The 18669-nt window shown below is 48.5% G+C and overlaps 6 protein-coding genes across 6 annotated transcripts; 2 read left to right on the forward strand and 4 right to left on the reverse strand.

The window, feature by feature from the left end:
* Positions 1-629: 629 nt before the first annotated feature.
* On the reverse strand, positions 630-3067 carry BJX67DRAFT_392253 (major facilitator superfamily domain-containing protein). Its single transcript, XM_071034919.1, has 8 exons — positions 2686-3067; positions 2458-2630; positions 2147-2409; positions 1930-2095; positions 1666-1876; positions 1348-1617; positions 1251-1286; positions 630-1193 (listed from the first exon to the last, which is right to left on the reverse strand). The coding sequence occupies exons 1-8, from the start codon at positions 2929-2931 to the stop codon at positions 987-989; spliced, it is 1572 nt and encodes a 523-aa protein (XP_070880418.1). The 5' UTR covers positions 2932-3067; the 3' UTR covers positions 630-986.
* A 318-nt stretch (positions 3068-3385) lies between these two features.
* On the forward strand, positions 3386-5085 carry BJX67DRAFT_386548 (uncharacterized protein; the record flags this gene model as incomplete). Its single annotated transcript, XM_071034091.1, has 7 exons — positions 3386-3559; positions 3617-3708; positions 3767-4016; positions 4074-4202; positions 4252-4288; positions 4341-4459; positions 4528-5085. The coding sequence occupies 7 exons, from the start codon at positions 3386-3388 to the stop codon at positions 5083-5085; spliced, it is 1359 nt and encodes a 452-aa protein (XP_070880419.1).
* Positions 5086-5865: 780 nt separating this feature from the next.
* BJX67DRAFT_338511 (S-adenosyl-L-methionine-dependent methyltransferase) lies at positions 5866-7736 on the reverse strand. Its single transcript, XM_071027614.1, has 5 exons — positions 7548-7736; positions 7345-7489; positions 7268-7282; positions 7091-7217; positions 5866-7044 (listed from the first exon to the last, which is right to left on the reverse strand). The coding sequence occupies exons 1-5, from the start codon at positions 7593-7595 to the stop codon at positions 6276-6278; spliced, it is 1104 nt and encodes a 367-aa protein (XP_070880420.1). The 5' UTR covers positions 7596-7736; the 3' UTR covers positions 5866-6275.
* A 452-nt stretch (positions 7737-8188) lies between these two features.
* Positions 8189-10133, forward strand: BJX67DRAFT_375994 (cytochrome P450; the record flags this gene model as incomplete). The annotated part of the gene is made up of 6 exons (XM_071031782.1): positions 8189-8579; positions 8639-8673; positions 8729-8800; positions 8858-9140; positions 9178-9545; positions 9591-10133. 6 exons carry the CDS (start codon positions 8189-8191, stop codon positions 10131-10133), a joined length of 1692 nt encoding a protein of 563 aa, XP_070880421.1.
* A 66-nt stretch (positions 10134-10199) lies between these two features.
* BJX67DRAFT_386551 (uncharacterized protein) lies at positions 10200-10907 on the reverse strand (the record flags this gene model as incomplete). Its single annotated transcript, XM_071034092.1, has 1 exon — positions 10200-10907. One exon carries the CDS (start codon positions 10905-10907, stop codon positions 10200-10202), a length of 708 nt encoding a protein of 235 aa, XP_070880422.1.
* Positions 10319-11900, reverse strand: BJX67DRAFT_368636 (uncharacterized protein). Its single transcript, XM_071030652.1, has 3 exons — positions 11527-11900; positions 11428-11476; positions 10319-11371 (listed from the first exon to the last, which is right to left on the reverse strand). The coding sequence occupies exons 1-3, from the start codon at positions 11597-11599 to the stop codon at positions 10969-10971; spliced, it is 525 nt and encodes a 174-aa protein (XP_070880423.1). The 5' UTR covers positions 11600-11900; the 3' UTR covers positions 10319-10968.
* Positions 11901-18669: the final 6769 nt, after the last annotated feature.

Genomic DNA, 18669 nt, shown 5'->3' on the forward strand with positions numbered 1-18669 from the left:
TGGGGGTAATACTGACAAGCCCTCGAAGTGTGGACGGTATAAGGTCGTCCTTCTGGTGCTAGCATTGTGGGTAATTCTCTCTTGTGGCGTTACAGCATCAATGCTTTCCAGTGTCAGCCTCTCATGATGCCCTGCCGGATTCGATGAGCCGTCGGTGGTGGGGGTGGTATAGACACGTCGGCGAGGAGCCGGAGTGTAGTGACAACCAAGGTCCTTCCTATACTCTGTGTAAGCAGTGACCATGTCATACAGAAAGCGTGAAAAAAGTCACAATACGCAATAACTGCACGACGGAACGCGCTTGTCGCATTTCTTCTTCCGAGTCTTGCAGGTGAGGCATGCTTGCGCGGCGCGGGTCCGATGGCCGTCGGCCGCCATGGTAGTGCGGGACGGGGTTGGTGTGATCGTGGCTTGTCCCAAGCTTCCGGGAGAATCTAATTGACGGACGGAATAGCCTTCTCACGAGATTATAAGAAAATGGGAAGTTTGGAAGTTTGGAAGTTTCAAGCTGGAGCTGGCGGATCCGTCGGGCATCGGCGGATGCTCGTCGGACATCACGTAAGCACCGCCAGAGACGAGGAGACCACCGCAAGGATAGACATCATGACAGCACGATCTTGGGCCTATGTTCTTAAGATTACCGGCATGAGTGCCCTATTGAAACTAAGCATCTATATTGTGTGGGAGAAGGCCCCGACGCACATACTGAGCGACCGGCACGCTACCAACTCCAGAAAATATATCTTGACCATCAGTGTTCAGTGTGTGGAGATAACAGACTGCAAGGCAAAACCAAAGTATCATTTGATATTTTGGTGCAGCGGTCAACATTTGGCCCTACTTAACCAGGATTCTCCCCAGCGAGCGTCCTCCCGACCTCCCTCAACAAGAACGGAGGCAGTCGATACCCACCAAACTGGGCTAAAGAACATAACGGCTGTTCTCGTCAGTACACAACTACCCAGAACAGCATTAAAGTGCTGGACTCACAAAGTCAAATTCTCCCGATCCGTCAAGTCCATCTGACTATTGTCGACGACGCGCGCCACCTTACTACCGTCGGTGTCAACCGTCTCAACGATTCCGTTGGCAGTGACTTGGTCAGTTTCTGCGAGTTTGTCTCGTCGTTTATTCTCGCGACTGAGGTAGATTCTGAGAACGATAATGATTATTGATGGGAGGATTGCGGCGACCTAGCGGAGTTAGATTGGTTGAATATAGTGTATCCTATATGAACAATGGTAGCTTACTACAAGGAGGATAATCCAAGTTGGTTTGTAGCGAGGCTACAACGGATTCAGCGTTAGCATAAAACTAGCCCATGGAAGCCACATTGACTGAGCAAACCTTCCACTTGGGCTTAAATAGCTGAGGAGAGATTATATTCCCAAGCCCATAACCAACATGATACAAGGCAATCACTGTGGTCTTCTTCGTATGTCCCGCCGAAGCATTCGCGGCCCAGATCATAACAACGGCGTATGGGATTCCAGCAGTCGATCGAATCCAGATTCCTGAGATCAGACCCCAGCGGTTTGACCAAGGGAGAACAAGGAGGAGGATACTGGACAGCGCAGCAGGTATATAGGCAATGAGTGAGATCCAAGCGCGGGCGTTCTAGATCTATCAGAAAACTGAGCACAAGGCCATGGCTGGATGGCGCACCTTGATGTGGTAAAGGGCAATTGCCGCGGAACCTAGAGAGAAGAACGATACGACTCCAGTGACACATCCCAGAAGAGTAGTCTGAAGAACAGTAAATCCAAATGAGTTAATGATAAGGGAATACTGATTCGTCATTCCATTGGCCATCTCTTGTGACCAGGCATGCAGGAAGAAGAGCCATGTTTTAGGGTCCGAAATGGCTTCGATGAACCTTCGGCAATGGTTAGATTTCAATGCAATTAACAGAAAGGAGGGTGTACGTACTGGTATCTCTTGAACGTCTTTTGCTCAATGCCAGAGTGATTCTCCTTTATGCGGAGAATAGCTTTGCCGCGCTCTTCGTGTGTCAAGAACCCGGCGTGGACAGGGCTATCTGGAAAGAACAGCCAAACAACAGCGCCGAATATGACGGTGATAATTCCAGTGATAACTAGTCAATAAGTAAGTGGCGGCCGGATGCCCTTACCGGTAGAAAACCAACCCATAAACCACTTCCATGGCGAAAAGCCCCCGGTCTCAATCCATAGAACGCCATACGAAAGGAGCCCCGAGGTGATGGGGCTTGCATTGCCAATTGACCACATAATCGGCATCATAACGGCCTGCTCGCCGTATGTGAAAAACATTGACATCGTCAGTAGAAAAGCGGGAACGATGGTAGCCTCCGCTAGCCCTAGGAAGAAGCGGACCACGAAGAGTGACGCGAAGTTGTTGCACGGAATGTGCAAGAGGATGATTCCGCCCCTGTGGTCTAATGAACTTCTGAAACCTCTCAGTGACGACAAGGCCTACCAGATTACCAAATTCCCAGCAAGCCATTTTCCAACCGGGAACCTCTGCAAAGCCCAGTTCTGCGGCCATTCCGCCAGGAGGTAGCCGAAGTAGAAGATGGACGACAGCCAGTTGTACTGGGTCGGATTGAGGTGTGCGTCTTCCATGATCCCCAGAATGGCGGAGCTTCCAAGCTGCCAAATGATGGGTCAATAATCCTTCCTCACGGGGTATCTGCTCGTCCCATACCGTTTGCTTATCCACGTACATGAGGTGATATCCCACACACAGAAACGGCAAGATGCGCCATAGACATTTATTTCGTATCTCCCTCGCCTCTTCCGGCGTCGGATCCGTCACTTGAATCTTCGAAAATAGCTTAAAACTCTCATCGGCGAACTGCACGGGTACTTTGGGCGCATTGTTGAACTCGTCGTCGCTTTCCCTGTCGGGCTCCGCTGCGGCCTCGAAACCTGGCTTTGAATATCCGGCCATGATGCAACAACCTGCACGGCGAGTACGCAAGAGAGGTCTCTCGGAGCGCAAGAATTTTTATGGCCGACTGGAGTTTCGGCTTTTTGACAATGACAGACATCTACGAGTAGACTACTCCAACGCCTTGTTATTGCGCGATGTCGCAGGATTCCTCCACCACCGTAGCCATGACCAAGGCGGAAAAGAGCTGGCTTATCGGGTGAGAAAGAGAGACCTATGGTCTGTCAAGACGAGTAACATTGGTTAAGCAATGCGCCAAGGTTTCTTGAAATCACGCTTCCATTCGCCATCGCGTGGTTGCGTCAGGAATGCGCTGCTGACGTGCTTGTGGAATGGAGTGGGATGGATCTGGCGGCTACTCCAAATCCTGGATTCATAAAGACGCTTTGATAAGATGGCGTTCTTTCTTTCTCCAAGCTCGTGTTCCTTGTGATTTCTGGTCTATGTTTCGAAAATGTCTGAAAAGCCCGAGACGTTGCGTGTTCTCATTGCCGGCGCTGGAATCGCAGGGCTTGCGACGGCGGTTGCTCTGGCGCGAGTTTCTACTCTCCCAAATCTAGATGTGCAGCTGTATGAACAGGCTCCAGAGCTGCTGGAAATTGGAGCTAGCATTGCGCTGAGCCCAAATGTATATCTATCCTTCATCCCGTTACTCCTCCGAAGTCATGCTTCTTACATCGGATAGGGCATGCGCACACTCGAAAAGATGGGCGTCCACAATGCCCTGACGGACGAGAATGGGTTCAGAGGTCCAAGCGGGATTCCGCAAATCTTTCGGTTCGTTGACACACATGGTGTATATTGAGTATGGTCGGTGTGTTAACGAGTATCTCAGACACTGGAAAACGAACCAGGTCATCTCCGTGGATACGCATCGGAAGGTACCTGATCCCCGCCACCACACAACACGGTTCCATCGAGGCCACTTGCATTCTGCCCTCCTTGAGCATGTACCGCGTGAATCGATCCATCTAGGGAAGAAGATTTTGCACGCCGAAGCTCACGAGAACGGTGTTTCACTCCACTTTGAAGACGGTAGTACCGCGCAGGGCGATATTCTCATTGGGGCGGATGGGCTCAAGTCGGTCAGTCACCAAAGCAGCTACTGGATATACAATTGAGATGTCTGACATTGTCGGCAGAAAGTCAGACAGTCGTTCATTCCGGAGTACAAGCTCCGTTTTAGTGGGAAGGTGTATATGAGATCGACATTCGATGCCGCGCTTGTTGAAGGGAAGATCCCGAATTTACCGGCTGACTCAATGCACTGGGTAGGTGGACGAGTTCTCACTGTCAACGTTGTGACTGATGACGATGCAGTGGGGACCGAATGATAACTTCTTCGCGTCTCGCCTCGGTAGACTCATTTGTTGAAGAATAACTTCTATCTGTTGTCTGACATTTCCTAGGAAAGGGTCAGTACACCACCGTCGGCGCATTCAGTGACCCACGTTCATCGGAGGAAATTGAAAAGAGCGTAGCCTGGGATCAGAAGGGCGACGTGAACTTCCTGCGGGAAAGATGTAAGGTGCGCAGCGAAGTCATCACGTCTGGTATCATGGGCATGAGATTCCGATCCTCTGACAGCTGCGATAGAATTGGAACCCGATCGTCAAAGCCCTAACCGAAGTAACACCCTACACAAACCTGTACCCCAACTTCGCCGGCGACGCGCTCAAAACGTGGGTATTCAAGTCCCGAGTGACGCTCGTCGGAGACGCAGCTCACGCTCACGGCGGCGCCTTTGCCGCTGGCGGGTCCCTGGCTCTGGACGACGCATTTGCTCTAGCTCTTGCATTCAGACATGTGCGGTTGAACAGAGCTTCACTGACACCAGGGGCCATCACACGAGCACTATATCTGTATGAGAAAACCAGACAGCCGCATACGGACCGCTTGCTACGTATCGTACACGGCCAAATTGACAGTAAGCCAGCGGGTCCTCCAGGGTCTGTGGAGGAGGAAGACGAGAGTCTTATCAATAGGATAAGAGGTAGGCCCGACACGGAGTGGCTGTCTGAGCATGACGTTGAAGCTGCATTTGCCGCTGTTGCTGAGGCACCTTACCGTAAGCAGGCGTTAGCCTCGTCCGCGGGAGGTGGGCAGCAGGATACAGTGGTGACAGGTATAAAGCTTCAGCCGAGTAAGCTATAGTCATTAGCTGTTCCAAGAGCGATAGACGACCCAGTGTATCTCCATAGCCCGACCTTAGTAGATTCTTGGCGACTTCAAGTGGAATATCTGTCGAAATTGGAGGAAGTGCGACCTCAAGAAGAGCTGGTTGCACCTTCCCAGGAAGTATATCAAACCAGATAGGAAGTGGCAACCCTCGAACCAACAGAGACGGCAGGTACAACAGAGCCTTTGCGGTAGTAGCTCCTTCCATGTGTGACTGTCACGCTGGATCCCTCCAACGGTGTCATTATCTACTAGTATACAGAGATCCCATGCAACATCCCGGCGGAAACAGGCCGCCCTAGCATACCGTAGCACCGCCATTACCAAGAGTCACAGGCTCTCTAAGTAGGAGTAACCCTCACGCGATCGAAGTTCTGCGACAGGACATTGACGTATCCGACCTCGTGTGCCTCCTCGGTAACAAACCACTTCGTAACATGAGGATACTCGAAGGCTGCTGAGCAAGATCCAGCATGTGCATTCACAAGAAGAGTGTCCGTGGGAGAGTTCTAGATTGGTCCAAGACGCCATGGTACTGGACAGGACCAAGGAACTTGAATGTGCTCACGGTGTGTAACCCATCCAAAGACGAACACTATGACCCTGCCGGCGATTTCGCTCCAGGCATGCCGACGATGCTATGCGATTCTGAAGCCCACAGCAAGGCAGTCCAGGTCCAGTTGTCAGCTCGGACGCGCGGGGGTTAACTATGACGCCCGAGGCCGAACTCGAGCATCAGAACCAGCGATGCTAAATGAAGGCTCCGGCCACCCTGTATGTGCAGGTGATGTAGATTCAGACCATTTCTAGGACGGCATAATGCGGGACTTGTTCGCTCGGGGTTAAGCAGATTACTCTTGGTCGAACTGGTATCGGATCAGTCATGGAATTCCGGTAAAAGCGTCCTATTCCGACACTTCAGCCGCAGAAGTTTACGCGCAGCACAACACATATTCATGTTATTCGCTGGACGCAGCCTGAATTAAGGACGGATCGCCGTGCGGCAACCAGGCGCTTGTGAGACTTGCGCTGGCAGGCATCCTATTTTAGTGGTACGCGGGCCGAGAGTCCGGGAGAAGAGTGTTGAGAGAAGAACTGCCTCCGCGAACAAAACTGAAGCTGCGTTTATGGAACACTACAATCTGATCCTGTTTACCCTTCCCTCACTAAGTCGTCCTAAATTCAATCAAGCCAGGTCCAAAGTCCGGGTATGCCTCGAAGGTGACCTGGAGCCCAGCTAACGCGGCCATCTGGTGCCACTCGGAAGAGACTCTTTCTCTTCCCCCAAAGACCAACATCATGAATGCGTGCATACCGGCGGATTGCACGTTGCGCGTCAGCTCATGAACCAACAGCCGCGAATGCGGCGCCATTGCTTCCCGGATGCGTTGGAGAAGGCGGGTCGCCTCTAAGTCCGGGAGGTTGTGCAAGACGTGCGACAGGTGGTATATCAAAGCCCCTTTGATAGGCTGCGGAGTGCTCTGATCTTTATAATTCCAGCGGACAAACTTTACCTCGGATATATCGCCCAGGTCGTCATTGAACTCTTCCACGATGAGGTCTTCGGTCTGCAACTGCGGGAATGCGTCCTTTAGTTCAAGCAAAAGATGACCGCGTCCGCCACCGATGTCGACCATCTTTATCGCAGTAGAAGGCCCATCCTTTAAGGCAGCGTTAAGGTCATATCCCAATGTCCGGAGCCGATCATGGGCTTTCTGAGCTTTGGTGAACTTTTCGCCCATGAAGGTATTAAAGCTATCCATACGGCCTTCGGCAGCCATGATAGCATAGAGGTCTTTCTTCGCATAATCCTCGTTGCCCATCATTTTGTATGCAAATTGGAACGGGGTCTCGCGGTCACGGAAGGGATAAGCGAAGTTCTCGGCCTTGAGTTTTCGCACAAGGAATGGCGCGGCGAGGAGCATCTCAGTAGTGCTAGTATAAGTTAGTCTGTTATTCTGTGCCTGTATTCACGACTCACTGGTGGATTGCTCCATGAATCGAGCCCGGACTGGCAGCCAGGTGGTGCGTAAGATCGTTTGCTGTATACAGATCCTCTTCGAGGCCGTTCACGAAGCCCAGCCCAGCCATCGCCAGCAATGTATCACCTAGTTTTGTCAACGGCGTTCCGTAGATTGGAAGTGTACAGAATGCATACGAATAAGGGGTAAGCCTAGTGTGGACCATATTGTCAGACACTCGCAACCGCCGCACAGGGTCGTCATTGTTACCCACCTGGCACTACCGAATCACCGCCATCTGGAAGCCCGTTTTTGTATGCCGTCAAAACATCCTGTCCGCTAACTGGTTTATCGCTTTCGGCAACGACGTTGAACAAGTTGAGGTGGGCAGCAACCGGAACATAAGCCAGCAGAGCTGGCTAATATCCGTTAGTAGGCTGGCTAAGAGTCCAGTGTAAAGGAAGAGCCGAGCCCTACCGTAGAGAGTATTTTGTATAACTCCGCGCCCGTTGCGACAGAAACCATCTTCTCTACTCGCTCGAGAAAGGCACTCTGGTACGGAAGGATACACTGGTAGAGAGGTTTAAACGTCGGTTATAAGAGCCTTCAGTGGGAGCTACGAGCATCTGGTGTGCAGCACCCTCCCCAATATAAGCTGCATGGCATGTCACTGTCACAACCACCGAAACGGATCGGCCGGGAGTAGAAAGTGCCGTGGATCAAGATTATTCGCTGACACCGTTGCCTTCAGCTCCGCACGGTCACACAAACAGCTACCCGCGGCAGGGGCCTGATTCAGACCGTGTTATTAGTAGGGGGCAGCCTTCACCGATGGTTCCTGCCCTGCCCTCAGAGCTGGTGAGAACGCCGCCACAAGGCCCACCAACCCAGCTGAGGCCTTCCACGAGTCGATCGAGTCGTGCTTTGGTCCAACCAGGCCAAGCATCGGCCATGGTCTCATTGTATAATCCGATTGGCTCGCTCGTACCAGGTGGGGATGTACGAGCAGCCAAATCACCCACGCTCGTGGTTGAATCGGAGAGAGATATACTCCGTAAACGCTTCGAAATGCTCTATGATGGAGAATATCCGCAGTCCAACTCAGATGTTCATCCAAAATGTTATGGGGTACCGTCATCGCCATTCCCATCATCTACACCATCGCCCGCCTCACTTCGCTGCTGCGAAATCGCTCACTTGCGCGCAGAACCAAACTTCCCTATATCCTCTTCCCCTTCTTCGAGGCAAATCTATTCTATATAACACTCTTCGAAACTCGATGGTTCCCATATGTCGTTAACAGAGTGCTGCCCCAGAACCTAGCCGACCATATCCACGACAGCATCTTCCGGGATCGCTGGGCCGCAAAGGATCGGATGGCGAAGAAGTATGGAGGGGTATATCTTTATGTCACCCCGGGCGGCATTAGTTGCAATATTGGAGATGCGGATGTTGTCGAACAGGTCTGTAAGAGCAGTCACAGTTTTGTGAAACCGGTGAAGCACTTGGGTAGGTTGATCACGCACATTCCCCTGTTGATACTAGGGCCGGAGGTTGACAGCACGTAGCGGCATTTCAGATGTATGGAAGAAGTGTGTTTACGGTACGCTTTAATTCTCTGTCCGCGTCGGGTGGTGTTAATATAGTCATGAGGGAAGTCTGAAGGTCGGGAGTGGTCGTATCACCATAGATACACAGCCCCTGCATTCAATGACAAGAATAACGCGCTTGTCTGAGAAGAGAGCACCCAACAAGCCCGAGAAATGGCGGCGTATTGGCACAAACAGTACACCCTTCCAGCAGGGTCCGGTTCAAGATTTTTGCTGCCCGACGCAAGAGAGGATATCTTGAACCTCTCCCTCAACATCATTTGTGGCGCGGGCTTCGGAGTAAAATTGCCGTTCAAGCCGTCCCCCAAGGCCACAGCAGACGACGAAGCGGACTTATTCAGGGACGCGCCCATTCCCCCGCCCGGATATCAGTTCACATTTCGCAGCGTTATGGAGTACATGAATCGATCGATGATATCCGTCTTCGTCGCAAATAGCGTGCTTCCAACATGGATCCCCCGTTTCGTCGTACCGTTCTTCAAAGGACGATTTTGCAGCACATGAGGACCTGGAGAAATTCCTGCACGCCTTGGTGAATATAGCGGAGAAGAGCAAGGAAGAAACACATAATCTGCTGGAGAGCCTCGTCCGATCCCGACGAGAGGAGTGTGATTCAACAAGCAATCGAGCCCATGGCTTTTCGGACGCTGACATCCTAGGCAACGTATACATATTTTCAATTGCCGGCCACGAGACCACAGCGACAACATTGCGCTTTGCCCTCGTGCTCCTTGCACTCCACGAGGATATCCAGGAGGAACTGCACACCGAAATTGTCCAGGTACTGGGTGACAAGTCTAACGACCCGGCCAGATGGGATTATGCTGCGGTATTCCCGAGGCTAACCAGGCCTTTGTGCATTATGGTAGGGCAGTCCCACTATGGCAATGGCAGACGCTAAAATTCACAGCTTGAAACCCTCCGGCTCTACACGCCAGTCGTCAGTATTCCAAAACTGACTACCACTCCTGGCGCAGACCTCACTTACAGGGGTCAAACACACCACCTCCCACCGAACGTCAGAGTGAACCTAAATGCGAATGCAGTCCATTACTCCGAAGAGTACTGGGGAGCAGATGCCGCGACATTCAATCCCGCCCGCTGGGATAAGCGCAACGCTGATAGTTTCCTAGCAAAGAACGATGGCATCAAAGGTTTGGCCGGTCCAGGGCTAGAATCAGATAGCATTCATAGGCCCGTTCGAGGAGCGTTCGTTTCGTTCAGTGACGGTGTTAGATCATGTATCGGGAGGAGATTTGCGCAGGTGGAATTTGTAGCAGTGCTTGTTGTACTGTTTCATGAGTACCGCGTAAGACCTGCTAGGTTTGGGCAGGAATCAGACAAAGACGCAAGAGGGAGGGCCGAGAAAGCTCTGCCAGAAAGTTCAACGGCCCTTACTTTGGCTATTACGGATAAAGTACCGCTAGAATTTGAGAGGCGAAGTTATGTGTAAGGGGGGCTGGGCCTTGTATCGATATGTTATGCGGGCAAGGCTGTAAATCCACTCCACTTGTCGAGTTCAATAACACTGTTGTTGGTCGACCGCACTGCTCCGGCCAGACTCTTGGCAGACGAGCGGACGCGGTCGTTTCGTTAAGACATGCCGTCCAAATACTGCAGCCTTCAACTCAAACGAGGTTTGCGCGTCAGTGGTGTCAGAATTTGCCCAGCGCCTGCAGGAAATCAAGTTCGAAGGAGGAAGATCGGATGTTACCCGACTGGGTAATGTCATATACTCGGTATTGAAATGCCACGCACCATCAAGACCGTGTGGCTTAGTGAAGAAAGTGACTGCATAGCGAGTAGGATCACACTCCGGTCGCGGCTGGGGAAGGCAAAAGAAGTCGTGAACCCGGGCGTATTCAGGAGGTAGGTCGTTCTTCCCCGCGTTCGCGTCCGCTGGTAGACCAAGACACTCCTCTTCAATGGCCATAATGCGCGAAAAGATAGCATGATACTGTTGAGCATCTAGCAACCACTCCTGCTGTGGGCTGCGCAACAACGGATCAATCCCTCTGCGACGAATACCTGGGTAACGACATTTCCAAGCGACAGCATGTAAAGGGTAAATCAGCCCCAGGTCGAGGCTGAGTGTCCTGGAATATTCGTCCGAAAATCGGTCGCGATCCGACAGAAGAAACTCCGCCAGCTGGACAATTTCTTCGTACTCCGCCCGGTAATCATCCCAGTCACATTCACTGGAGACAAGGTACGCAGCAAGACCCATCTCCGATCCAAGGTACATCATCCGTATAACATTGGCAGAGACCTTTTCTTCTTTGCTCCAGCTAGACTCGTAGCGTTGTGTTATATTTCACCACAACAATGGGAACGGAGATGTCGCCGATCGCAGCTTTGTCGATTGTAGAGCGAATTGCTCTGATGTATAACTGCTCAGAAAGAGCACGGTTTGCGGAACCTGCATCTTCATGTAGCGAGCCCAAGGCAGCCAATGCTTGGCGAATCGCGGGCTCTGAGAGACTGAGCTGCAGAGCGGTTCGTTTCCAGAACTCGCCCTCCAAGAAACCGGCCAGCTGCAGAGACGTTGTATTGTAGAAGAACTCGAGCGCTCGTAATTCAACAGCTGGGATGGAAGCAGCAACCGGTTGAAGACCAGAAGGCATTGCAAAAGTAGGTGCGACCTGTGAGGAGGAAACATAGCCATCACACTTGCGTCCGGTGGTCACGCAACTGACAGGGAGACGGTTAATTCGCCATCAAACCACCGTTTGGGTATGATTATGAGCCTACCGAGCGCACGCTGGCTTGCCTTCGTCACATTTGACTTGCCGTATCCTGCGGTATGCTGGTAAGCATGGTCCAGCGAAAGGTGGCACGCTACTAACTTGCAGGTGATGCAGCCAGTTCGGACCTTAGGCCGACTTGCCCGGGACCTCCGTGCAATGGTTTCCATGCCATTCGCTCTTCCACTCCGAGCTACCAGTCTTGGTGTTTGAGGATGGGAGATGCAAAACGTGAGGGCAGACGAGACACCTTGGCATGGAGGCAGAAGATGTACGTCACGTGAAACAGTTCAACCATCAACTCCTCGACTTGCTGCTTTTCCATCAAATATGACTGATGTCATATTAGTCATGACGTCCAGGAGTAGACTTTCTGAGGTAATTCACTCTACTTAACGAGACGTTCGGGGCGATATTATCTGATGGGCTGACCCATCTGGACGCCACCATGTCTTGGAAATATATACAGTTCTCTGGAGATTGCAATTAACCAACAGACTAAGCCATGAACACTATTATAGTCAAGAATCTTGCTGGCTTGATATCTGCTTCGCCCTGTACGTTAGATTGGAAATACCTGCCACGCCAATACAACTCGCAATGGTTAAGCGCAGTTTTCTCCACGTGGCACTTCGAATAGCTACGAGTCGTGGCTTAGTAGATGGAATATCACCAATAATTGAACAAAACCAGGCACATACGACCATAGGGTGTGGAAAACAGGGTTTCCCGTCCGCTCAGCCGTACTTAAGCCACCTAGTGAACGCGGACAACAGTTAAGTGAGCCCTGCGCGTCTTGCTACTTGGCAGAAGAGATTTGCTAAATCTTAGTGTGGGTCTAAGTGAACGCGGTGAGCGCTCACCCTAGCAAGGTAAGTCGCTCAGCACAGAGAGTGAGTAGATCACCCCTAGTAGGTGAGCAGCTCACACTGGTGGGTGAGTGAGGAAATTTAGGCTCTACCTCTTGTAGACAAATAAGAAAGAGCTCTCCCACTTCTCGTTCTATGAAACTATCGTATACAACGGGTGACTGGCATGGACCACTTACTCGAGAACCAGCTTCTGAAATTATCCCTGTCAAAGCGTCAAATAAGAATATTGACAATGGCCCGCTATTTAGGATCGTAAGTGTTGAGGTTGGGTATCTCTATAATGTTTCTTGATAAAGTCTTCTCTCTCTACCCGCAGGTGATCTCCTGTCGGACTTGTTAACTAGCTGGTGCTCTCTGAATAGATGCTTCTTGATATCATTTGTGTTCGGCGAAGAAATCCGATGTCTCCGGCTCTGACTTCTTGAGACAAGGCTTGCAAACCCATTTTTTGGTCGAAGGAAAGTTGTGCGCTTTGATGTCGATATCCTGAACCCTGAGATTCATTCCATAGGAGGATCTTCCAGTCATCTGGCAAAAGATACACACGTAAGAGCGGTGTAATTGGTGTATCGCAGTCGGAAGTGCGCTGGAATTTGACGTGCAAGTTGATATCCATTTTGCAGCTACGGGAAGTAACCCTTCGCTAGGAGACACGAACAAAACGCGAGGCTTGTTGTGGTGCGGGCCTGTGCTAGGTACGAACAAGAAGATAAGGATCTGGGAAAATGTGAAGTACCTATCACAGGCGTCAATGCCCTGCATTGTATGAGCTGCGACACTACCATATATTTTATGGCGGTTTTCAATTAGTGGTCAACATGGAAGCTATAGCGATGGAATTGAATCTCTCAACTGTCGGACCAAGTGGGTCCGGTATGGAACCGGATCGATTGCGTAAACCATATTGCCACCAGCACCACTATGACATTTGGCTCATACAGCGATTGGTGCCGATTCTGAAGACAAACTGGTACAGTTCGCAGAGTTTTTCGTTTCGATATCTCCTTCCTCATTTGGTTTAGTGCTTCGAAGAAGCACTGTATATAAAAGTTCTTTCGATTACCATCATACAGAATGACAGACCTGTTTTCCTTTGCCGATTCCTCCATGCTAGTGTACCGTAAGCTCAATATCAACTTTAAAGGCAGATTGAATGGATTGAATAGATGCACATGACTTCAAGTTCCACAAAATTGGAGGCGTTGAGGAGGCTCGGTATGAATGCGAAGCAGGAGGTGCTTTCCTACTTTCCTCAGTACATGCTCATAGAAGACTCACCCCAATTTCATAAATGTTGCCATGTTCAGTTGATGATGGCCCATCCACATCGCTCTCCAGAGGACTTGCTGGCAGTAGATGGGCAGCGATTCGAGTCATTTGCGGCGGCATACCAGTGCTGTCGGCAGCACCACCGTTTCCGTAGCGGCGATCATTACGGTGAAGTGGGAACAATTGAGCTCCATGCAGAATACGCTCCCTCAGACTACCACCCAGCTACCAATTATTTACAACTGCTCTTTTTTTTAGGCACAGCAACATCAATGACGAAAGACTTCCATGTTCGTATGTGACTAGCTGGTTGCATTGTGTGTGTTAAACCCTAACTGATGATGCTGGATGGGCGGCTTGTTTATGGACTACCAAGGTTATCTTCTTCGTCGCGCATGCCATGGCCGCCATTATGCACGGGCGCCTCAAGATCGGGGGTCCCGGTGGTACGCGTATTTCGAGCGGAAACGCACCTTAAGAGACCGATTAGAGGAAGGCTGTGGCACGGAATACCCCTACACGGGTGGTTGGCTGTCTCCTACGCTCGCGGAAGTACGCGGATACGCGAAGACAATAGTAGACTGAGTCACAACTCACATAGGAGCCGTACATGGAAACATGGAATATGCAAGGCCATTTATCCTATCTAGGCGATACGCCACAACGCTGATACGAACGTTAACCAAAAGAAGATATCTTTTGCCCTTGTTTCTGGGGCACACCTAGCCTGGGTACTTTGTCCTGAAAGTTGGTCTAGAATCTGACGATTCCTTCTGGCTATGGGTCGTTAGCCGCTCGAAATAGTTGCGGCGCAGCTGTTTCATGCAATACCCCATTTAACTACCACACCCTCCAAAGAAAAGCAGGGGCATGACATGGCCGTTTAAGATTATTGGCGGAGAACGAATGATGAATGCCATCAAATTGATTCGGGTTGTGGTTTCCCTTTCGAGCGATTAACGCTACTACAATGCAGATTGGGCTCGAGCCACTGCCTCCAGCTGCAAGCAAGATGACGGGTTTCTTTCAACAAATAGGATATATATAACAAAAGCTTCGGATCGACGTGGTTGCGTGATGCACACCATACTATCCAGTCGAGTCGTGGTTACAGGGATCAGGCGAGACATGCAAGGTACCTACGAGCAAGACACCACACTTAAGGTGTACGGGGTAGACGGATGATTGGGGTTAAGTGTGGAGCAACGCCGGGATGTTGTATGAGCCGTTTCGTGTAGCGCTCTTGCGGGCCCCTCTCTGGAGGCTGTCGAACTCCGTGGCGTACGTAATCTTTCGGCGCAACCACCAGAGTATGAAGGTCTGATTCATTAAATCTAGCTACGAAGCTGCACTAAATACAGAAGAGTTGGGAGCATGCTGACCAACGACCAAGCAAGTGCTGACTAATAGCTAGACCAGCATTAACGTAATTCCCGACCGAACCGTCCACCCGACCGAACCGTCCACCCCCATTGATTTCGGTCGCGCTTTTAGAACTTGAATCGATTCTCAACCACCAACCAACGCTGATATAGATTAAAATTAGGTAACTAAAGGTGCAGGACATCTAGTTCTTTTATAGCCCTGAATATTACAGTTTGAACAGGTTGGTAGAGCGCGTCTTGGCGCCTTAGAAGGTTGAGCTGCAGATATTGTTGAAGACCCCCCTACCTTATGTTCTTGATCATTTCTTAATACCATGAGATCCCTGCCCTCCTAAATCAACATGCCTGTATTAGAAGGCATTTAATGCTTAGATTAACGCCTTTTCTGCTTTGAATTCTCGTTTTCCACGTGGAGATCATGGTTTTCCTTGGCTAGATAGGCAGTATTATATAGAGCAATCTCGCAGCCCTTTATAACTTGCTGTAGGGCTATTTTTGAAAGAGTTAGAGGACTTTAAGAGCTATTCTTAAGTAGTTTTTTAAGTAATAATGCTTTTTTCTGCAGCTGCTAAACTGTATAAGATATTGCTAGTATCAAGGAGCTTATAGAGATCCTATCATGGTTTCCTAGGGGGGTAGGCGTGTAGAGCAAGATATTTAATCTTTTAATAACTTGCTGGGGATTAAATAGTAGTATACCAGCTGTAATAAAGCTATTTTAAATATTATAAGGTGTAAAAACAGTTATACAGGCCATGGGATACACCTTTAAGAAGTCTAGTTTGTTGATATGATGGATTCTAAGGTGTACCTTTGTCTTAATAATCTTTTTATAAGCATGCTTTAAAGGACTAAAATAGCTAATATCAAGCAGCTACAAGAGGTGTGATGAATATAGAGGCATGTAGATTAGAATAATATTATTCTTACTGCAGAGCTTATCAAAAGCAGGCATGAGATGACTTCCATGGCCATTAAGAACTAGGAGTTGATATTAGCTAACCATATGGGATATAGTTACAGGAATAAAGGTCTTTTAAAGCTATTAGAGGCCTATCTTATTAGTAGTCCAGCTATTAGGACTTATTTTAATCCTCCAATCTGTTAGTAATGCGAGTTCTTTAAACCATCCCTGAATATAGATCTTTCCTTTAAAGATAATGCAGGAAGAAACTAACCACCCTATTATGTTGATAGATTTAATTGTTATAACCCAATCGTGGTTGCTAGGTTGAATTAGATAAGGTTTCCCAGGCATATTAGATCTAGTAACTACCTTAGTAGTTGCTATTAGACCTATAGCAAAGCTAGTCTTATCAAAGTTGTAGATATCTTTATTGCTAATACTATATTTTATTTAGACCTCCTAAAGCTGATTAAACCACGCCTTTAGAAGCTAGGGATCCTTGTATTTAGCTTGTTAATAACTATAGCTTCTTGTATATCAAGTTTTTAGTTTATCTTGATATTTAATGAATTCTGTTGCCTAGTTCTTCCCAATTGGTTAAGGGGGGGTTAATACTATAGCTTGAAGAAGAAGATTAGCTATTTCTACTATATCTCCAGGTCTAGGAGGAACTCCACGCGAATCTCTAGATAGAATTTATTCTACTAAAGACTCTTCCTGAGTTTTAGAAAGCCTGTAGCTATTAGCGTGTTGCTAGCCTTGATATTAGACCTTATTTATCCTATCGTGTAATATTGCTTGATGTATATTATAAACCTTTGCTACTTGATGCTCACTTTAAATTTTATTATTTTTTAAAGCAGATATTGCAAGTTGAATCCTCCCCTCTTGCTCCACCAAGTTTCAATTTGATAGACGCGGTTTTTGTGGCATGGTGGTGGTTCAAAGTTCAACATGTTGAACGACGCGGTCAAAATCGATGGGGGTGGACGGTTCGGTCGGGAATTACGTTAACGTATTTCCCAACCGAGCGGATCACCCAACCGAGCGGATCACCTCCTCGATTTCGGTCGCGCTTTTAGAACTTGAATCGATTCTCAACCACCAACCAACGCTGATATAGATTAAAATTAGGTAACTAAAGGAGTAGGACATCTAGTTCTAATATGGCCCTGAATATTACAGTTTGAACAGGTTGGTGGAGCGTGTCTTGGTGCCTCAGAAGGTTAAGCTGTAGATATTGTTGAAGACCCCCCTACCTCATGTTCTTGATCATTTCTCAACACCATGAGGTCCTTACCTTCCTGTATCGATAGGCCTTCATTATTAGGTATCTAGTGTTTAGACTGGCGCCTTTTCTACCTTGCCTTCTCATTTTCCACGTGGAGCTTGTGGTTTTCCTGGGCTAGATAGGCAGTATTATATAGAGCTATCTCGCAGCCTTTTAGAACTTGCTGTAAGGCCATTTTTGAAGGTGTTGGAGGACTTTGAGAACTATTTTTAAGCAATTTTTTAAGCAAAGATGCTTTTTTCTGTAGCTGGTAAACTGTATGAGGTATTGCTAGCATTAAGGAGCTTATAGAGCCCCCATCACAGCTCCTAGGTAGAGTTGGTATAGCAAGCATGATATTCAACCTATCAAGAACTTGCTGTTATGAACCCTCAGCCTACGGTCAGCAGAGCGGAGTCGCGAGGCAGAAAGTCAAGGCTAGGGAGCCTTGGGCCACAGACCAGCTACCAAGAGCCACTTTGGATTTAAATCCAACCTTGATAATAAACCAACAAACCTGAGCATTGCCTAACTCCAAGACAAGGATAAGCAATGCTACAAGAATATGACCCACGAACCACACACCCCATAGACAATAATTACTATCACAAGGAAATACTGTGTATCCTCCAAGTACAATAGAAAGACCATAGTTTGAAACCATGGCTACTACATGACTACTATGGCTTACTGCAGGGATAAAAGAAATAGGAATTATTATAAGAAAGAATTTCGAATTACTCCAAGGACGCGGTAAACAGAGTCACCCTAGTAAAAGACCATGTAACCATATACCATCTAGTATACCATCTTGAGGGTAGGAAAATGGTAGGAACTTGGGAATACTTAAAGACACTCATTACCACTATATCTAGCTTCCTATCTTTGTAATTAATATTACTATTATTCTAGAGTAACTAGTTTAAAAGATTTTTGTAAAGCAACTTGACTAGTACTTACTCTATAGACTATAGTATATATACTATAGGCTAGCCCTGCTCTTTTACCCTAATTTTAACCTAACCATGACAAGTCTCTATACTTGTTGGATGTGATCGCACCAGGTAAGACAAGTCAATCTGAATCCTTTAGAAGTCCCGTGTGAGAGCCCGGGGTTAGAAGCGTGCGAGAGGTCATTACTTTAATAATAAATTGATTACTAGTCAGTACGAGTTGTATCTTGGATTAACTTAAAGCTACTAATATAATATCTTAATACTAGTACCAAGCCACCATGCCTCTAGAGGGTGAAACCCTGCAGGAAACTATTGCCAGAATGCAAGCATAACTTAACAAGCAAACTAGGGTTATTAATCAGGTTACCAGCAACCTGAACTAGTAATCCAATATGCCTAAAGATAATAAAACTTCCAAGAAGTATTAGGAGATGCTGGAACAGCTCCAGGACCATATTCTTATGCTTGAGACTAAACTTAGGGCTAAGGCCTTGAAGGTTAAGGTACCCAAATCCTTTAATAGTACTTGGACCGAGCTATGCTTCTTCCTCACGCAGATATAGACCTTTATTAATATTAACTAGGA

Source organism: Aspergillus lucknowensis (genome assembly GCF_044049455.1).
Source record: "Aspergillus lucknowensis strain CBS 449.75 chromosome Unknown BJX67scaffold_98, whole genome shotgun sequence".
Classification (NCBI taxonomy): domain Eukaryota; kingdom Fungi; phylum Ascomycota; class Eurotiomycetes; order Eurotiales; family Aspergillaceae; genus Aspergillus; species Aspergillus lucknowensis.